The 18,070-nt window shown below is 34.6% G+C and overlaps 1 protein-coding gene across 1 annotated transcript in view; it reads right to left on the reverse strand.

Annotated features, from left to right (window-relative positions):
- The window catches only part of LOC128982202 (RNA polymerase I-specific transcription initiation factor RRN3), a 28,940-nt gene extending 10,870 nt beyond the window's left edge, over window positions 1–18,070 (reverse strand). Inside the window, exons 1-6 of the mRNA XM_054401265.1 lie at window positions 17,907–18,070; window positions 15,595–15,785; window positions 15,335–15,424; window positions 12,391–12,520; window positions 5,698–5,803; window positions 2,730–2,885 (exon numbers count right to left, since the gene is read on the reverse strand). Coding sequence (XP_054257240.1) covers window positions 2,730–2,885; window positions 5,698–5,803; window positions 12,391–12,520; window positions 15,335–15,424; window positions 15,595–15,777 — 665 coding nt within the window. The 5' untranslated portion in view covers window positions 15,778–15,785; window positions 17,907–18,070. The remainder of the gene's footprint in view (window positions 1–2,729; window positions 2,886–5,697; window positions 5,804–12,390; window positions 12,521–15,334; window positions 15,425–15,594; window positions 15,786–17,906) is intronic.

Below are 18,070 nucleotides of genomic sequence, written 5' to 3' on the forward strand. Positions count from 1 at the left end.
AGGTTTGCTGCAACAGGGAGGGTAAAAGTGTTTTTTTTTTTATGTAAAATGTTAACAGTTAGTAAGAAATAAAAACATTTTCCAAATTTGGGCAAAACATGTTAATAAACAAGCACACTACAACGGTTTACTTATTCTCCATAAGAATAACATGGGAATTTTAAATTAAAAATTTTTTTGGAATTTTCTCCGTAACCATTAGGCGTATTATAACGCTTCAATATACTAAATTATTTGTTTTTTTAAGCTCTAGAAAATAGTTTGGAAAGAAATTTCAAAATTTTATGTTTTTTGGGTCAAAAATAGGAAAAACCCATTTTTACCCCATAAAAGCCCCCTAAAAACCCCTGTTCCCATGGTCCGATCATGCTGGTTCGCGAACTCGTTCGAATAAACGTAGGTTTACAAGTTTGTACCAAATTTCATCAAAATCGGATCATTTTTGCTCGAGTTATCGCGCTAACGGACACATATATATATATATATATAAATATATATATATATATATATATATGAATTTGAACGGATGGTGTTTTTAGCCTCTAGGGACCTCAAAACGAAAAAAAAAAATCGGTCCCGGGTCCAGGTCTTACCATGAGTACTACGGTAATAGCTTATTCCCTATATGGGAAATTCGCTAAAAGCCCTTTTTGGTTTGCTGAATGAAGGCTTTGCTGTTTGTCATGTAGCCAGGTAGTTTCATCCATCAATAAATCAATTTTACCGTTGAGCTTGAAATTTAAAATTGTAGTCTTGCGCATGCGCAGTGTTGCCATTTGTCACGGTGGTTACAGTACAGATCAGTACATGGATTTCAATCAAAGACAATAGAGGACATGGCAAGAAAGATGAGGAGAAAAATCAATAGCCAGAATAAACTACACAGCAGAACAATATTAGAAGAGATTAAAGAGTAAAACACCAGATATGTCACATTTAGCTACACGGGGACTACAACACAAAGGACTGCTAACAGATTCAAGAAATACGGAGTTTCAATAGCCTACAGGACACCACTCAGGACACCATGAGTAAAATACCGCATCCTAAAATAGAAGATTGTAACAAATTCGACACTTCGGGCATCTATAAAATCAATTGTAACAATTGTGATAGCTTCTACATTGGACAGACTGAACTTTGTTAATCGCTTCAAAAACCACATATCTGTGTGGAGGAACAACAAACCGGAAAGATCAAATGTAGTACAACACCTGATACAAAATCAAAATGGCCACGCAATAAGAATAAATTAAAGAATTGTAAAAAAGGATATGTAATGAATGCTTGGGAAGAATTGTATATTTATAAGGAAAAATGTAAAAAAATAAATAAGCAGATTAATGAACAAGTAAATTTCGACTCCAGTTGTACTTATAAAAATGTATTGGCCGGTGCTTCTGGTAGCAAATAGGATATGCCATTCAAGATTTTTGTCATTCGCCTGTTAGGTCTGATGATGATTGGAGTGTCCAATAGAAATTGATCACCACTTACCATCTTTTATGTACCTATATTTACCGTCTTGTGAGTAACAGTATAAGCGTAAATATATGTTTTAAGTGTTATAAGATGTTTCTTTTATTTACTTTCTGTATCTATGTCAAATTAAAATTACCTCTAGATCCCAGAAGATCCTATTGGACATCTGTAAACAATAAGAACTGAAAAACAAAATTGCTCGTCTTGAGTTGTCAACAGACAGCCGAGTAAATAGACCACAGATGTCACAAGATAAATAATATAGAGTTTAGAGTTTGGAAACCGAGCTCTGACGTAGTAGCCCGAATCCTGGTCCTGGGCTTTTTTTTACAGAGGGCCAGGCTTACAAGTGACCATGGGATTGCATAGCAGCTGGAACAGCTTATTGTGCACACACAGCTTATTAAGCTGGTCCTGGGTTGGACGGCTTTGAGAAAATGGCGTTTGTAGCCTGTCGTCTTCGTAACATGCTGATTTTGCTTTTTACGCTAGTACATTTTTCTGTTGGAGACAAATGTTACACGTGTTCTGTTTTGACTCTCAATAATTGTTGAAAATTTAAAATAAAAATTGATTTAAGAAAAATTCCCACACATTACTGCCATAATTACAGAATTTACGTATAATTCTCACATAGTTCCCGGCGTCATAATATTCCCGCTTTTTATGGTTTTCCCAATTGCCGAACAGGGCTCCCTGTTCCCATTAGTAAATTTAGTAGATTCTCAAAATTTAGTAGACCCTCTTTAGTAAATTTCACACATATATATATGCGTAAACCATAATATTGTTTACGCCATACTACACCTGTTTTAACAAACTTCCTACACAAGGATTTAGTCCAGAAAACAGCTGTTTGCCTCCAGCTTAATCAAATGGGATTTCATTACCTACTACTATACTGTAATGAGTTTTTACCACACACCAGCTGATTATATTTGGCAATGATTGGCTATAAACAAAAACACAACCTCTCTTAGATTATGAGAAGTGATTGTGAGTCCTTTAGTCGGTGGAAATATATAAGGATTTGTTCAGGTTTTTTATTGTTAAATTAACTTAGAGTAGTATGGAGTAAAATAACGTACGCAACTCATCTAAAATGTGTTTACCGGACTCATATGGTAATCCCACACTCAACTTTGTCTCGCACGGGAACGACCACTCTCGTTCGGTAAACAGCTATTTTCAGGACTAGTAACGTAATATACTATTATGAGGTTGAATTGATTTAAAATAGTTCTTACTTGGTTACAATTAGGGAGAGAAATTGTTGTCTAAGCTCAGCTTTGTAGTCTAGTATCCTCAGAACATTGGAGATGTAGGCAACATGTTCATTAGCGTCTTTGCAACGGGTGTAGGGAAAACTTGCCGAAACACTAGAGACCAGCAACTCCACGCTCCTTAGTAAAAACAAGCAGAAATATTAGCCTACCTTGTGCAAGGAAAATGCATCTTTTTTTTCCAGGGAAATTTCCAGGTATCCGAATGGAGACATTTTCAAATACTTACTATAAAGATAGCTTAAAATCAATAAAAAATCAAATAAATAAAAACAAGCTTCATATTTTACAGTCAAAATGTTTTTAAAACATGTGTTGTGGGTCTAAAGTAGCTTTTTTAAGAAGTCTTATATTTCCTAGGGAGTAAAGCCTTTTAGCTCCTAAGGAGTAGGCTAAAAACCCTTTTATAGTCCCTAGGGATAGGGATGGACGAGATTGGATTTTTGTCCGAGACGAGACTTCCCTTTTGAAAATTCATACATAACGGGAAATTTACATTTTTTGATATTTTAACCTGATTTTGTAATATTGTTAAATACCCACTGATTTATGACAGATGACTGGTTAAATACAAAAAAAATAATAATAATAGATATGAATATCTAAAATATTTTATTAAAAACTCGAGTATAAATAAAATATACAAATATTAATTAGGTCTACCTTATTAAAAATATCTCTTACGCATAGGAAACATGGTGATATCGGTTAAGTTATATACCAGTACTTCAACTTTGAAATATACAAATTTTATCAGGTTTCTGAAACATCAGTCTTACAAGTTAAGTATCAAGTAACTTCAGTCTTGTGTTATTTTTAGAATTATTTTGGAGTGACTTGACATGTCTCACACTGCTTACACTTAAACCCTCGAGCGGGCGCTTGCGGAGTTTTCCTCCGCACTTGTAGTTTTTGTTAATATAAATATGCATAATGGTTGTCGGCAGTCGTGTCCGGCTCTACACTTCACGCACCTCATCCTGGGAATGCCCCTAAGCTATTTTTACCCCCAAATTCCTACTCATTTTGTTGTCAGTTGCAATTCAGTGACACTGTATCAGTATGCGGAGGTTTACTCCGTGTGCGCCCTATCGCGTTAGTCCTTAGCGCAGAGTTTAATGTTATTAACAAAGAAATTAGGCTTCTGATTAGGTTATTCAATATTTGGGCCATTCTTCAGAAAAGGACAGATTTCAATTTTTTTTTTTTTTTTTTTTTTTAGATATTTTAATGTGTGACTCTTTTAATATTTACCCATTGCAATGGTCACACTAAATAAAAATTACTCCCTGATTTTTAGTATTTAAAAACTAGCATGTCCACGGAAGTGACTATCACAACTGCAAATTTTACAAATAAAGTTAAAAACACAGATTCTAGCAAATAGGTTAGGAACAATGTTTGCTCTAGAGAATCACATAAACTACTGTAAATTAGTGTATTAGGTTTATCATTTTAAAATAATAGTTGTTAAGCGCAGCAATGCGCGCCGGGTAACTGCTAGTGTCCACAGAAGTGATGATTTTGCATTTTATGCCTAACATAGAGTCTAGCAAATAGGTTAGGAACAATGTTTGCTCTTATTTTTGTAGAGAAACACATAAACACTGTAAATTAGTGTATTAGGTTTAATTGACATGCATAATTACCTTTAAAATGTGGTAACAGAAGTGACTATGTTAGCTCGGCGATCAATTAAAACTCTAGTTTCACATGATATAAACAACTAATAGCTGAACAGAACAAAACCAAACTGATTCTATGTTCAAGAAGGTTACTTCTTCTTTGTAAAAAAATAGTGGTGAAAGTTGGCCAGTGCTGCCTGGTGGATTTTTTGGAACTATTTATGCCTGTCCACAGATGTGATGCCAGGCTTTGGTGACCGAGTTTCTTTGTTTTTTTTTACCTTTAATAGAATGGAAAAAGTAAAATAAACAAAAAATTATTAATATTCAATGTTTAGAAAGCCAACAGCAATTGGGTTTAATAATTTTTATTTCAAATTTGTTAGTAAAATCAGCTAATCTTAAGCTAAACCTAGAGGGGGTGACTGTCCACAGAAGTGATATGTCACTTTCTGTGGACATAAAATGTTCATTAAATTTCATTTAGATTTTTTTATTCTTTACATTAAGTATAAAAAAAAAACGTTTACCTACATATTTAACAAAAAATTATGTATTTATTATCTTAATTTTTATTTATTAATTACTCCTTGGTGACCGTAATCTGTCCTTTTCTGAAGAATGGCCCATTTACATATAATATTTTGTTATGACAACAAGTAAAATGGGTAAAATTTATGCTATTTAGTGTTGCGGAATAAAACTCTGCATGCGCCCGCCCCTGTTTTACTGGTGAAGCACCTCCTCGAGGGTTAACATAACTTCTTATCGTTTGTGATGTCAAAACAAAAATTATAAAACAAAGCAATATTTACATGTAAATAATTAATTAAATAAGAACGCCTTCACAAAGGAAACACAACAACGTACTCCTTTATTGCGGGTATTGCATTGACTTTCTGCAGGCGTTTTAACTCATTTTTTTATCTCGTCTTAAAAAAAATCGCCATCAAAATAAAATTTTGTCTCTTGCAGAACAAGATTTAAAATTTCACGAAATTTCAAGACCCGTTCATCCCTACTAGGGAGTCTTGTCAACCCTCGCTCATTTTCCGGAAAAGAGTCACTTTTAACGCTACTTTAAACTACCAGAAACAAATGTGATGCCCTCTAAAAAAACTTAAGTATATTATAATTAACTAAGAGCCACTATGTTAGTGTTAGTGCATTAATATAGGCCTACTTCAGTCTACTTATTACTAAAAAACTTAACAGATTGGTATAATATCTAATTGGGTTGGCCTACTGAATGGCAGCAGTATGATTGTCATCAGTTATTGACACAATCTACGACAAGGCTTACTTACATAGGTATAACTTGTAAGAGAACCTTGATCACAGAATGTATCCTCTGGAAAACAACTTCTTCTGATTCACACGGACGACCCTTCTCCCACTCCAAATGTTCTCCAACTAAAACCATGAAGAAAATACAATAATAATTTACAGAGCTATAATAACTTTATCTTTGTATTAAATGACTGATGTATGCTTGAATGTCGTACGGTAAACATAGGGTTAGGAACTGATTATGAAAGAATACAATGTTTAAAACAAATTTCCCGTGGAAATTAGGTCTAACTTAGGTGGCACGATAAGACCTAGACCCGGGACCGATTTATTTTCATTTTATGAATGAGAGCAAAAACATCAGGCCAATTCATTCAAATTTTTTTTAAATACATGGGTACGTGATAACACAAGTAATTTCGGTCCAAATTTGGTAAAATGGTGTATGAATGAGTAGGGCAAGATAAACCTGAATGAGTTCGCGAACCAGCAAGATATGAGATTTTAAACAGTTTGTTAAAGTTTTTTTAATTCTTTACTACTGGACACCGTTAAGAAGATCGCTCAAGTTAATGGATTTCGAACCAAGACAATAGAAAACATCGCAAGAAAGACGAGGAGAAAAATCAATAGGCAGAACACCCTACACTGCAGAACAACATTAGAAGAGTTAAAGAGGAAAACACCAGATATGTCACATTTAGCTACATGGGGATTACAACACAAAAAACTGCTCTAACATATTTAAGAAATACGGAGTTTCAATAGCCTACAGGACTCAGAACACCATGAGTAAAATATTGCATTCAAAAATAGAACATTGTAACAAATTTGATGCTTCGGAAATCTATAAAATCAATTGCAACGATTGTGATAGCTTCTACATTGGACAGACTGTGAACTTCGTTAATCGCTTCAAAAAGCACATAAAATCTGCGTGGAGGAACAACAAACCGGAAAGATCAAATGTCGCACAACACCTGTTACAAAATGGCCATTCAATAGGAAAAATGGAGGATAATCTATGTATTTTAATTTTAAGAAAGGATACGTGATTAATTCTTGGGAAGAATTTTATATATAAGGAAAAATGTAAAAATAGAAAAAAGTTGATTAATGAACAAGTAAATTTCGATTCCAGTTGTACTTATAAAAATGTATTGGCCGGTGCTTCCGGTAGCCAATAGGGTATAAGTAGGGACGCCATTCAAGATGTTTGTCATTCGCCTATTAGGTATATTTACTGTCTTGTGATAACAGTATAAGTGTGTATATATATGTTTGTTATAAGATGTTTCTTTTATTTACTTTTTGTAAATTTAATAACACATACAATGCTAATCAAGAAGTTATTTATTTTTTTCCTTTAAAAACATAGAAAAGCCCAATTTTCATTACGGTCATCATGAAGAGCAATCTTCTTCAACATTTTTGTCTTCAAGGCCCACATTGTATTACCTTAACCGAATGGCTTTCGCATGGCGAGATGGCGATCATTAGACCTGGGTGCAGCAGTGTGTGTATGATTGTATATCAGGGAAAAGAAATTCATGTTATGTTATTAGACCTACTAGATGCTATGCACGGGCTTCACCTGTTTGACTTCATAGGTATTAATAAAACTATTGATTGGTTAAGTTAAGCTGAAATAAACAAAACAGAATACAGTAATACAAACAAATAATCACACCTGATTTTAATAAGGTGATAAATTGAAAGAATAACCATACAAATAAGTACAGCTGAGGTATTTTTAACATTAGGTAGCCTATATGGAAAGTTCCCTTTGGAAAGCAATCACGACCTTAACCCTTTTAAGGCCGACGGCCGTAATAGGCACCCGCGGGTAAAATGGCGTTCACGGCCGGCAGCCGTAATAGCCCCCCACGGGCAAAGTCACGTTCGCGGCCGACGGCCGTAATAGGCACCCGCCTCTTTTTTTCCATTTACTGGCTGTTTAATTTTTCCAAACGCCACAAAACTTGGTATTGTTGTGTAGTGGATTTCCAGGCTACATGAATAACAGCAAAGATTGCCATTTTCATAATTTTTTTTTTTATTTCTGTGCATTTTGCTGGCGAAATCAGCTTGCTTACTCCGTGCCGTGGTCTTCCGTCGTGAGTGAGGTATTGTTTACATTTCGTTGTGCGTTTTGGTAATGTTTATTGTTGATTGTACCTTTAACAAGATTGTTGTTTGTACATTTTAACATAAATTATGAGTAAAAGACATCGTGAAAAGTCACCCACAAGTGAAGGTGCTCTAATACAGAACATTATTACAAGTGGTGTTACTTTTATTGATGATGGTGACTTGTGTCCTACTGTTGAAAATGAACTGAGAGAAAATGATTCTGGTGAGGAGGATAGTGATTTTGATCTAGCCGATGATACGGATGAGGACCCCGATTTCAATCCAGAGGATCATGAGGAGGACGAAGATATTGATGATCCAGGGCCATCAACTTCCTCAGGTAGGCCTAGGCCTAGGGGCAGACCGCGATCATCTAACCTAGGTAATGATCAAAATAGTGGTGGTGGAAGTTTTGAAACTAGGCCTAGAGGTAGGCAAAGGCGTGTGGTAAATGATGAAAAGGATGTCTACAATGTCCAATGGCCTATATTTGAGTCAGACGCCAATGCAGGGTGGAAAATCGTTTCGGAAGAAAATGATCTAGGTAATGTCACAGCGCATGAATTTTATGAACAACCAGGACCTAGGCATTGCCTTGCTAACAATGCTAGGCCTATTGATTATTTCTACCTTTTTTTTACTGAGACATTACTGACAACCTTTGTTACTATGACAAACTTGTATGCTACTAGGTACTTGGAGAAATTCCCAAATTCTTCCATAAAGTGGTCACCAGTTAAATTGGCTGAAATCAAGGCTTTTATAGCAGTCATACTGGACATGGGCCTAAACAAAAGGCCTACAATTGACAGTTATTGGAGAACCAAAAGTAAAAACCAATCCTTACCCTGGTTTAGAGAGATGTTCAGTCGTAACCGCTTCTAAATTATTTTACGATTCTTCCATATAACCGATTCAAGTGTCCTCCCTAAGCCAGGAGAACCAAATTATGACCCATGCTCTAGATTCTCCCTGTTAGTAGAACATGCCAATAGAGTTTTCCGACGCTATTATGTACCACATCGAGAATTGTCCATAGACGAGAGTTTGATTGGTACAAAAAGCCACACAATGATGACACAGTACTTGCCCAACAAACATTATGGACATAATGGTGGGGAATCAAATTATGAATGATGTGCGATTCTGTCAGTAACTATTGTTTGGGCTTTTTCTGTTATAAAGGGAAAAAAGAAAATGAACTGAATGAATACATGCAAGAAGGTTTGGCCCATAAAGTTGTAGTTAAATTACTAGAAATGGGAAACTACCTAAATAAGGGATATGACATTTTCGTCGACAATTTCTTTTTGTCCATACCATTAGCTAGGTTTCTGTTCTCAAAAGAAACATATATTACTGGGACCATAAGGAGGAACAGGCAGGAAATCCCATACATAATAAAAGAGAAATTAAAAGTTGGTCAGCAGTGCTACGTAAGAAATGAAAATGAAAATATCCTTATGCTCAGTTGCCGAGAAAAGAAGACCCAGAAAAACCCGGTTCTTTTGCTGTCAACTAAGTTTAAGGCAAAAACAGTGGAGAAAACAAAGAAAAGGCAGAATGATTTTATTACAAATAAAAAGCCAGAGGTCATAGATAAATACAATATGTTTATGGGTGGTATTGACACTTCGGACCAGATGGTGTACTGCTATCTAGATGAACGCAGAACTCTGAAGTACTGGCGTAAAGTAACGTTTAACATCATGGCTCGAATGGTTTTGAACACTTATATATTGTATAAAGAGAATAATGCTGGTAAGATCCTGAATAGATACGATTACACAGCTGACATTATTGATCAATTAGCTGAGGAGTGGTTTGAAACTCGACAAATTGTTGCGCCTGTGGGAGGAGGTGGAGATGGAATCGACCATTTACCTGGTAGGTTAGAGAAAAACTGTTCAGTGTGTAGCCCTATCAGTACAGCAAATGGTGGGCCAAGGAAAAGATCCAGATATTGTTGCAAAAGGTGCAAAAGGGGTATTCATCCCCTATGTTTTGGACAACACCGCTGTGAATAAGCCTGTTGGCGTTGAAGATGTATATAATTTTTGTGTGTGTATATAAGTTAGGATTGGTTGATTAACTCTTATTTTTTGTTTTCATTATGTATAGCTGTAATTTATTTTGACTGACATTATGGAACTACAAGTGATATGGAAGTGTTAGGGCATTCGCTTGCATTTCGCATTTTGGATTAAAATCAGTGTGGTGTCACCGTTCATATGATGCGCCATAACTCAACTTCAAATAAAGGTAGGCACTTCAAATTTTGTAATTTTACTAGTAATTAACTATAGTTTATATATATGTATGGTTACAAGTGATATATGAAGGTAGAATATTTTTAAGTGAAGGCCAAACATAAAATTTATAAAAAATATTATTTTTGAAATTTTTTTTTTATTGGAGAATTTGTGGGTAATTTGTATATTTACTGAAAGCCTATTCGATTTCCAACAAGTAAAAAAAAAATTATTGGTTTATGATAAAAAATAAAGCTGTTAGGGCCTATGAATATTTAACCAAAACCATGCTCGCCAGCTGGAAAATCACCTGGCCTTTCTGGGACAAACCACAATAAAATAGCTGGCCTTTGAGGGATGGGCACCGTTTTGGTGCTTGGCCTTAAAAGGGTTAAGGGGTAATTTATGAAGTAATGGATAGTTTTGCGCAAGAAAGTTTTCTCAAAAGTTCATGGGTACTTTGGGCTTTATATTAAAGAACGCGGCAGCGTTCCGCCCCGCCAAGTCCCCCAGCGGTACACAGCTGCTGCAGTGTATATATACATGACGTGACAAAGTGGCTTTTTTACTCGTCTAAAGCTCTGAATAATCAAAACCTATTACAATAATTGTTCATCTACTGGATAGGGGCACTCATTCTCAACAAAATAAAAAAAAAATTAAAAAAACGGTTGTGTTTGAGCCAAGAAAAACTAGTTTGAAAATTCACAAATTTTCCGTGTTCTCCTTATCCCCCTTCTCCTTGAATTTTGACGGACCTACAGCCCAAACCACTGGCTCAATTTTGATGTTTTTTATGTTGTTTGAAAGCCCTTAACGTGTAGATGTGCCTTTTGACAGTCTCAAGTCGGTGCGTTGACCCATAAACCGTTGGCAAGCCCTCAAAGTACGATTTTGGCCCATTTAAATAACATGGGAATAAAATCAAAACAAAAGAAGGACCAGCTGCGATTAAATCTCAATTAATTTAAATTTTAGACAAATTCATAGGAACAGCTGATAATTATTTTAAAACTTTTATAAAGTAGGCCTATTTTTTGTCAGGTATCCTACTAATATTATAAATGAGAAAGTTTGGATGTATGGATGTATGTTTGTGACAAGGAAACGCATTAACCACTGGACGGATTTTGCTGAAATTTGGCATGATGATAGCTCACATTCCCGATTAACATATAGGCATATTCTTATCTCAAAAATCCTTTCGGGCTCCGCCCCAGTGGCTCTATAGTTCCCCATGTTAACCTTATGAGTATTCATATTAAAAGGGAATTAAATAATTTAGTCAGCTGTTTCAACTAAAAAGTTGGTTCTATGATATGCAAAAGCATTAAAAACTTACAAGGATTACCAACAGGGTGCAGCACTATTATTTTTTTTTTTTTATTTATGACAACAGCTAATTTGCAACCAAAAGGTGAGTGAGCGTAGCGAACGAACTTCATCGTGGAGGCGAGTTAGCGTAGCGAACAAGCTAACCTGAAGGCAAGTGAGCGCAGCGAAAATAATTTAAACTACTTAGGCCTAATACTGTATATAAAATTACTTAGAGCAGTGATATTCCCCGATACTACATGCTGTTATTAACAGAAGTAGAAGCAGCAGTAATCAATTGTAGTTAAATTCTATCACAGCTCAGTTTGTTTTAACAGTATTACTTTGTTACAAATAAATTTTTTTTTAATTTTTTTCAGAGAAAATAGGATTTTTATTCTAACTGTAAACTTTTGCCATTGCAAAGATGTCATTAATGTTTTGAAGTATTTAACAAGCCATACATTACATTGTTTTTCTTGGCGGAAAAAAAGCAATGATTTATTATCTTTTTTGGATTGCTGACTTGGTGGGGAAAGTGTTACCACTTTGTGGTTTTTTGTTAGATATGCATTTTGTTTATTGTAAACTTTGTTTTTCTACCTTGTTTATGTTTTGTTATTAGTGATATTTTTTAGATGTTAACTGTAAGAAAGGACCATGAGGTCCTAGGTTTACGTCAATAAAAAATAATTTCCATTTCATTTCATTGTAAATTTTGGAAGCCAGACAAATTTTACTTCAGAAAGTTTAACCCTCCCCCCACAAACCGACAAAGTCTTTAACTAATTAAGAGTTTAGTAGATTTTGAGATTTTCTTGCATTTTTGCAAATTTCCCATAATTTAAAACGCTTGGACAGCTGAGTGAGCGAAAAGTGTGAACAAAAAATATTATTTTCATTTTTGCATGTGTTTCCAGTGGTAAGATTTTTTCCATGGTTAATTTTTTACTGTGACTTAGTTCACAGTTCTGAATTAAATAATACAAGATAAGGGAAAACATAACCTACCTGGTTTGAAGTTGGACACCAATTGCTCTATTGCAAACTTTGTGTAATAGTTGTGAGCTGAACACAAGTCGACAACAAAGCTCTTATATGCTTCGGCAACTGCACTGCTTCGGTGGGCCCATTTGGTAACCTTACATATACAACAAGTTAAATTATAGAATTAATGGAAGGATTTTTTGTAGGCTGAACACTAGCCATATCATTTTCATTTGTATAGCTAATTTTTAACAATAGTTATACAGTAAAAGAAGTTGTGCTATTTAAATTATCTCTTTCCTGTTTGGGATAGGAAATTACGGTCCTCGATTTAGGCACCTGCACTGGACTGTACCTACCTTCTGACAATTTAGTCTAGATTGTTTGGGACCATTGCCTTTGAATCTGTTGAAATAGGTACATCCCATTTACGTAACAGCTGTCCAGGCAATTTCTTTATTTAAAAAAGAACATTTAATAAGCTAATTTAGTCGCAGAGTGTACTATAGTGTCAAAGGTAATGGGTAATGTGTAATAGTTAATAGTATATTTCACTACTAGTCACGAAAGTGATCCGTTTCGGGGCGAGATAGTGTTTTACATGCGAGTCGAAGACAAGCATTGGAAACACTATCGAGCCCCGAAACGGGACTTTTGTGATAAGTATTGAACGATACTTTTTATCACGATAAAAAAAACTACTTCATCAAACCTTTGACTACAAAAGGTTGTGGTTGGGTGTTGTTTTCTTTTGACTTCAATACAACAACATCAAACTAAAAAAATTATCTGATATTTCGTAATCTATTAATTTTTATAATCGAAACAAAATACGGCTAGGCCTATTCAATTAATTTTAGTGTAAAACTCAGCTGATTGTAACTTTTTGTTGGTGCCAGGCAAAGTATTGTCTGTGTAGGGAAAGTAATGTTTATGTAGCGAAAGTAATGTTTATGTAGCGAAACTAATGTTTTATGTCAGAAAAAGTCAGCTGTTCACTATTTGTTTTTGCTGTATGGAAATTGAAGATTTTCGAAGATCTCAGCTGTATGTCACCCCTTCCCTGTATCTGGTGTGGCAGGTAGACACGGCGACACATTCAACTCAATCCTCGGCGACATCGCTGCCTTCTAGAAGGCAGAACTCAAAGGCCGCTAATTGTAATCATGTCAAATTTGGACAGTAAGTCAATTAAAGTATTTCCTTTCCATATATGATAACCCAACTTAACATAACCGCCACAGCGCTCTATAAGGGTGGTCTCCGGATAATACCAAAGTACCTAAAAAAGTTTAGACACTCGAGTTTGGAGCTCTACAGAATTAAATGCTCAACCACATTAATATGCGTATTATTTATACAGGGTGAATAAAAAGTCAAGACCCCCCCCTCTAATATTTTTCCAAGTAAATATACAGAGATATCCTTTTGGTGGTCGTGCAATCTTAGCAGGAAGTTTCATTTTATGATTTTGAAATTTTTGAGCGTCCCCCCAAAAGGGGGGATTTGGGTGGTAACTAAAATATTTTGAATGTAAACCCCCTTCAAGTGACACCTCATTTTTAAGTGTTTACAAAAACTTAAAGAATGGTGAAAACTAGAGGTCGCTATCTCTTCTCTATTCAAAATGGTAGCACATCAAATGTTGTAGAAAATCAATGGTAAAATTGGTTCGTAATGGTAATATTGGCTATGGTAAACAAAAATGGTAGCCAATATTACCATTACGAACCAATTTTACCGTTGATTTTCTACAACATTTAACGGGCTACTATTTTGGATAGAGAAGAGATAGCGACCTCTAATTTTCACCATTCTTTAAGTTTTTGTAAACACTTAAAAATGAGGTGTCACTAGAAGGGGGTTTACATTTAAAATATTTGAGTTACCCCCCAAATCCCGCCTTTTGGGGGGACACTCCAAAATTTCAAAATCATAAAATGAAACTTCCTGCTAAGATTGCACGACCACCAAAAGGATGTATCTCTGTATATTTAATGGGAAAAATATTAAAGTGGGGGGTCTTGACTTTTTATTCACCCTGTATATCAATTAACATTTCATTTGGATGATGTAGCGACCTAATTATGGCACTTCCAGACTGCTGCCGCCTCTGGCCTGGTGCTTACCCCGTACAGTGTTGCTGTTGTACACCTGAACACTGGGCAGTGATGGGCTGTGAACTGTTGAGTCAACTGCATTTATATTTACCATTTCCCATCACTTTTTAATGAGGGCTTTGGACCTCCATTCTGACTTGCTGCTTCTTTCGAGGTCCCTCGTCCTCTTCATTTTTGGGGTGGTAATACTCTGTGTTTTTCTAAGTAGTTTGGTTACTTTTCTGTAGAGCTCAAAACTTGTGTCTATAAACTTTTTTTCGACTGTAGGTCATTTGGTTAACCTGACCAAAAAGATTTTGCCAAGAGATTGACACGATTGTATTTTTGTTTTCTTGGTCAAATAAATTATCCATCAATCTATGTTTTATAAAAGACTGAAAGGTGTAACAGCAGCAATTATGCTACCTATCACAAAAAACTGCACGATTAGCAGTTAGACCCTTGGGGGCCAAACTGATACGGGTTTATTTAAATGTTTTGAAGTAACTTAGCAGTTGAAAAATCATTGATGTAATGGCAGTAGGTAATCTTTGAACTTTAAGGTACAGTATGTATAGGCTACATTTGACAAATAATTGATGTTGAAGAACATATAAGTTGCCTTAAAAATTAAGGCTAATAAACCCACCACTATTGGCTTTGGCTATTTAGTACAGCAGCCTAAATATATAGTAAAATCATTTGTCAATTTTTTTTGCTGTTTTATTTGTGATTCTATTCTTACCCATCATAATAGACACAAACAGTGTTTTCATTCACTGGCTGAATTGGCATGCACAGTCTAATAATTTCCTTAATTTTTAATGGGAATTTATGGTAACATAACTAACAAAATATTCTTAACTTACCAATAAAACTTGAACAAAAAGATTGTGAGACTTGTCCAAGATATTGATGCACCCTCTAGCTTCATTTAGTATCTGTAGAATGTCTTCATCCTGAAATTAAAATGTATATAAGTGTAACTTACCTTAAATAGTTAGGTAGTTAGTTAATCTTCGACTTAAAGAGTCTTAACTTCTTCTGACAATCACATAACTTAAGCTAGGTTCACAATGTCTCAACTTAGGGCTAAGTTTGTCCATAACTCAAACGTTGAATTACTTACTTGTATTTCTAAGCCAGCATCTCTTATGTAGCACACAAGTTCTCTGTAACTTTGGTGTTCCGTTTCATCGCCTAAGACAGTTTTCAGGTTATAGTTCAGTTGAAATCTGACTGATCTACGAGAAGACTTATCCTTACTGCTTCGAGCTGAAAGACTGGATTTCCTTGAACTAATGATAGACATTTATCAACCTAAAACAAGACAAAATAATATTTTTTAAACCAATTAAGGACTATTAATTCAAAGTTATAATTATTTAAGAAGTAACTAAGAAATTCCAAGGATAGGTAATCATAGGCCTAAGCAGTGTAAGTTAATTAAAAGAGGTGGGTAGGACAAACTTCAACTTCCAGTAAATACCCCCGCCGCAGCAAACCTGCAGACCAAGCGAACTACCAATTACCTTGCTAAATTTTCACTAAAATATTCCCTTAAAATTATCACTTATAACTTATTTCCTATTTAAATAACGTAAACTTAATTATCTTGAATGTAAAAAACTAAATTTTGTTTTTCAAGTCCATAAAGGGATAAAAAAGTTACAACTTTGTACAATAGGCCTATGACATTATTCTGAATAAATGTATTGTTTCTTTTAGTAATATGACAACTTTTGCATAGGCCCATAGCCTAAATTGTATACTTCTGATTATATTTTATGTTTAAAATGTTCAGCGCAAATTTGTTAATTTTCCCCAATTTCCGTATTTTCCCTAGTGATGGGAGAATCGAATAGTATTCGAATACAGCCCGAGTATTCGTAGATTCGAATACTTCAGATTCGTACGAATACTTTTTTGTGAATGCTCTTGACCTCAGATTTTGCAGGATTTCTTGTATCTAGAAAGCGAATTCGGGGGATTCAAAAATGTATTCAACACTTTTTCAACTACTGAATTCCCTTTTGAATAGGTATCTTACGAATCCGTAGCATTCGTAAGAGTATTTAATGTTTTTACTGCAGCATTTGTTTTCATCTATTCGTTATAGTTTTACCATTAGCCCTATAATTTACATAAGATTATTATTAATCGTTAACATTTAGAATATATTGGATATTTAAAATATTAGCATAGACTAACCAACATGTTTTATCTATGATATTAGGTTACTACTGGTAGAGGGCAATTGGATAGAATTTATTATAACTACAACCGATTTATATAGTTACATGGCAAAATAACATGCATATCTGATGTAAATTATCCATAGGCCTACAAATGAATAAGATATATTATTTAAGAAATTAATTAGTTAATATAATAGAAAATAATACATTAATAAGACTGTAACTGACCATGAAATAATTATAAGTCAAAATAAATGTACCTTTTAAAAATCATATAATTTAAAATTACATAGAATAAATTATACTAATGAATTAATTACTGTAAAACGAAATAACAGTGGCCAAAAGAACGGGAAAAAAGAATTACACACTAATTTTCCATGCTTTGCATACTCAAAGGTGTTTGAATACAAGTATTCGTAAAAGTATTCGAATACAGGGGAGGCTACGAATTCACGGTATTCGATTCTTTAAAGTATTTGATTCTCCCATCACTAATTTTCCCCCGTAACTTAGGCCTAAATTAATTCTGGTAAAAAAAATTTTGAAAAAAATCAATCTAACATTCCCACGTAGGAAAATAAATTGCCTACATTTCATAGATTGTCTGTAAAATGTTTGGTGTAAAAATGCAAGGCCTCTGCTTTCAAAAAATATTCCCAAAAGATTTCATTTTTTTACATTTTACAAAACAAAACCCCCCCTATTCAAAATCTCCTTTCTTTTCTGAACAAAACAAGTATGAATATGACTAGGTTATCAACAGTATTTTAGACACTGAGAACTGTTAAAAAAACCAAAATGGCCAAAATTGCCAGGGCACCGAGCAATTTTGCATTAATCAGGCCAGGGCAGTCCTAGGGTTAAGAATGACAAGGTCTAAGCTTAGGCCTATGACAATTTCAAATTCCAATTCAGTCCAATGAAATTACTTACGAGGTCTAGGCCCTACCTCTTTATTATATTTTAGGCTATTCATTCAGTCAAAAAACCAAGCCATGCTTTCCTTAGTAGGCTATAATTAATCTACTGAAACGTTAGATTGACCTCATTTTGTCAATTCGCTGGTATAAAAAGTTTTACCAAAAAGAGTACAGGTACATTAATGGTTTAATTTGTGAAACTAATTATTTGTCTTTAGAATGAAAAATTCGCCACATGGTAGTACGCTATAGGTTAGGACACAAGACTCATAGGTAACATTTAGGTTAACAAAATAAAACTACTAATTTGACAGTCATACCTTTTTAAAACGAGATAGCTAAATACTCTACTGAACACATAACTTAACGCTAAAAACGTGTTTGGTAGAATACTGTTTAGTGAAATTGCACAATTGTAAATCCAAACTGAGTACCTGACTTTCAAATCAAGCAAGCAACAAGCAAGGCAAGACTCAAGACTGAC

Source organism: Macrosteles quadrilineatus, unplaced genomic scaffold (genome assembly GCF_028750875.1).
Source record: "Macrosteles quadrilineatus isolate MER2022 unplaced genomic scaffold, UCM_ALF_1.0 Scaffold_1__1_contigs__length_201487025, whole genome shotgun sequence".
In the NCBI taxonomy this organism is placed as follows: domain Eukaryota; kingdom Metazoa; phylum Arthropoda; class Insecta; order Hemiptera; family Cicadellidae; genus Macrosteles; species Macrosteles quadrilineatus.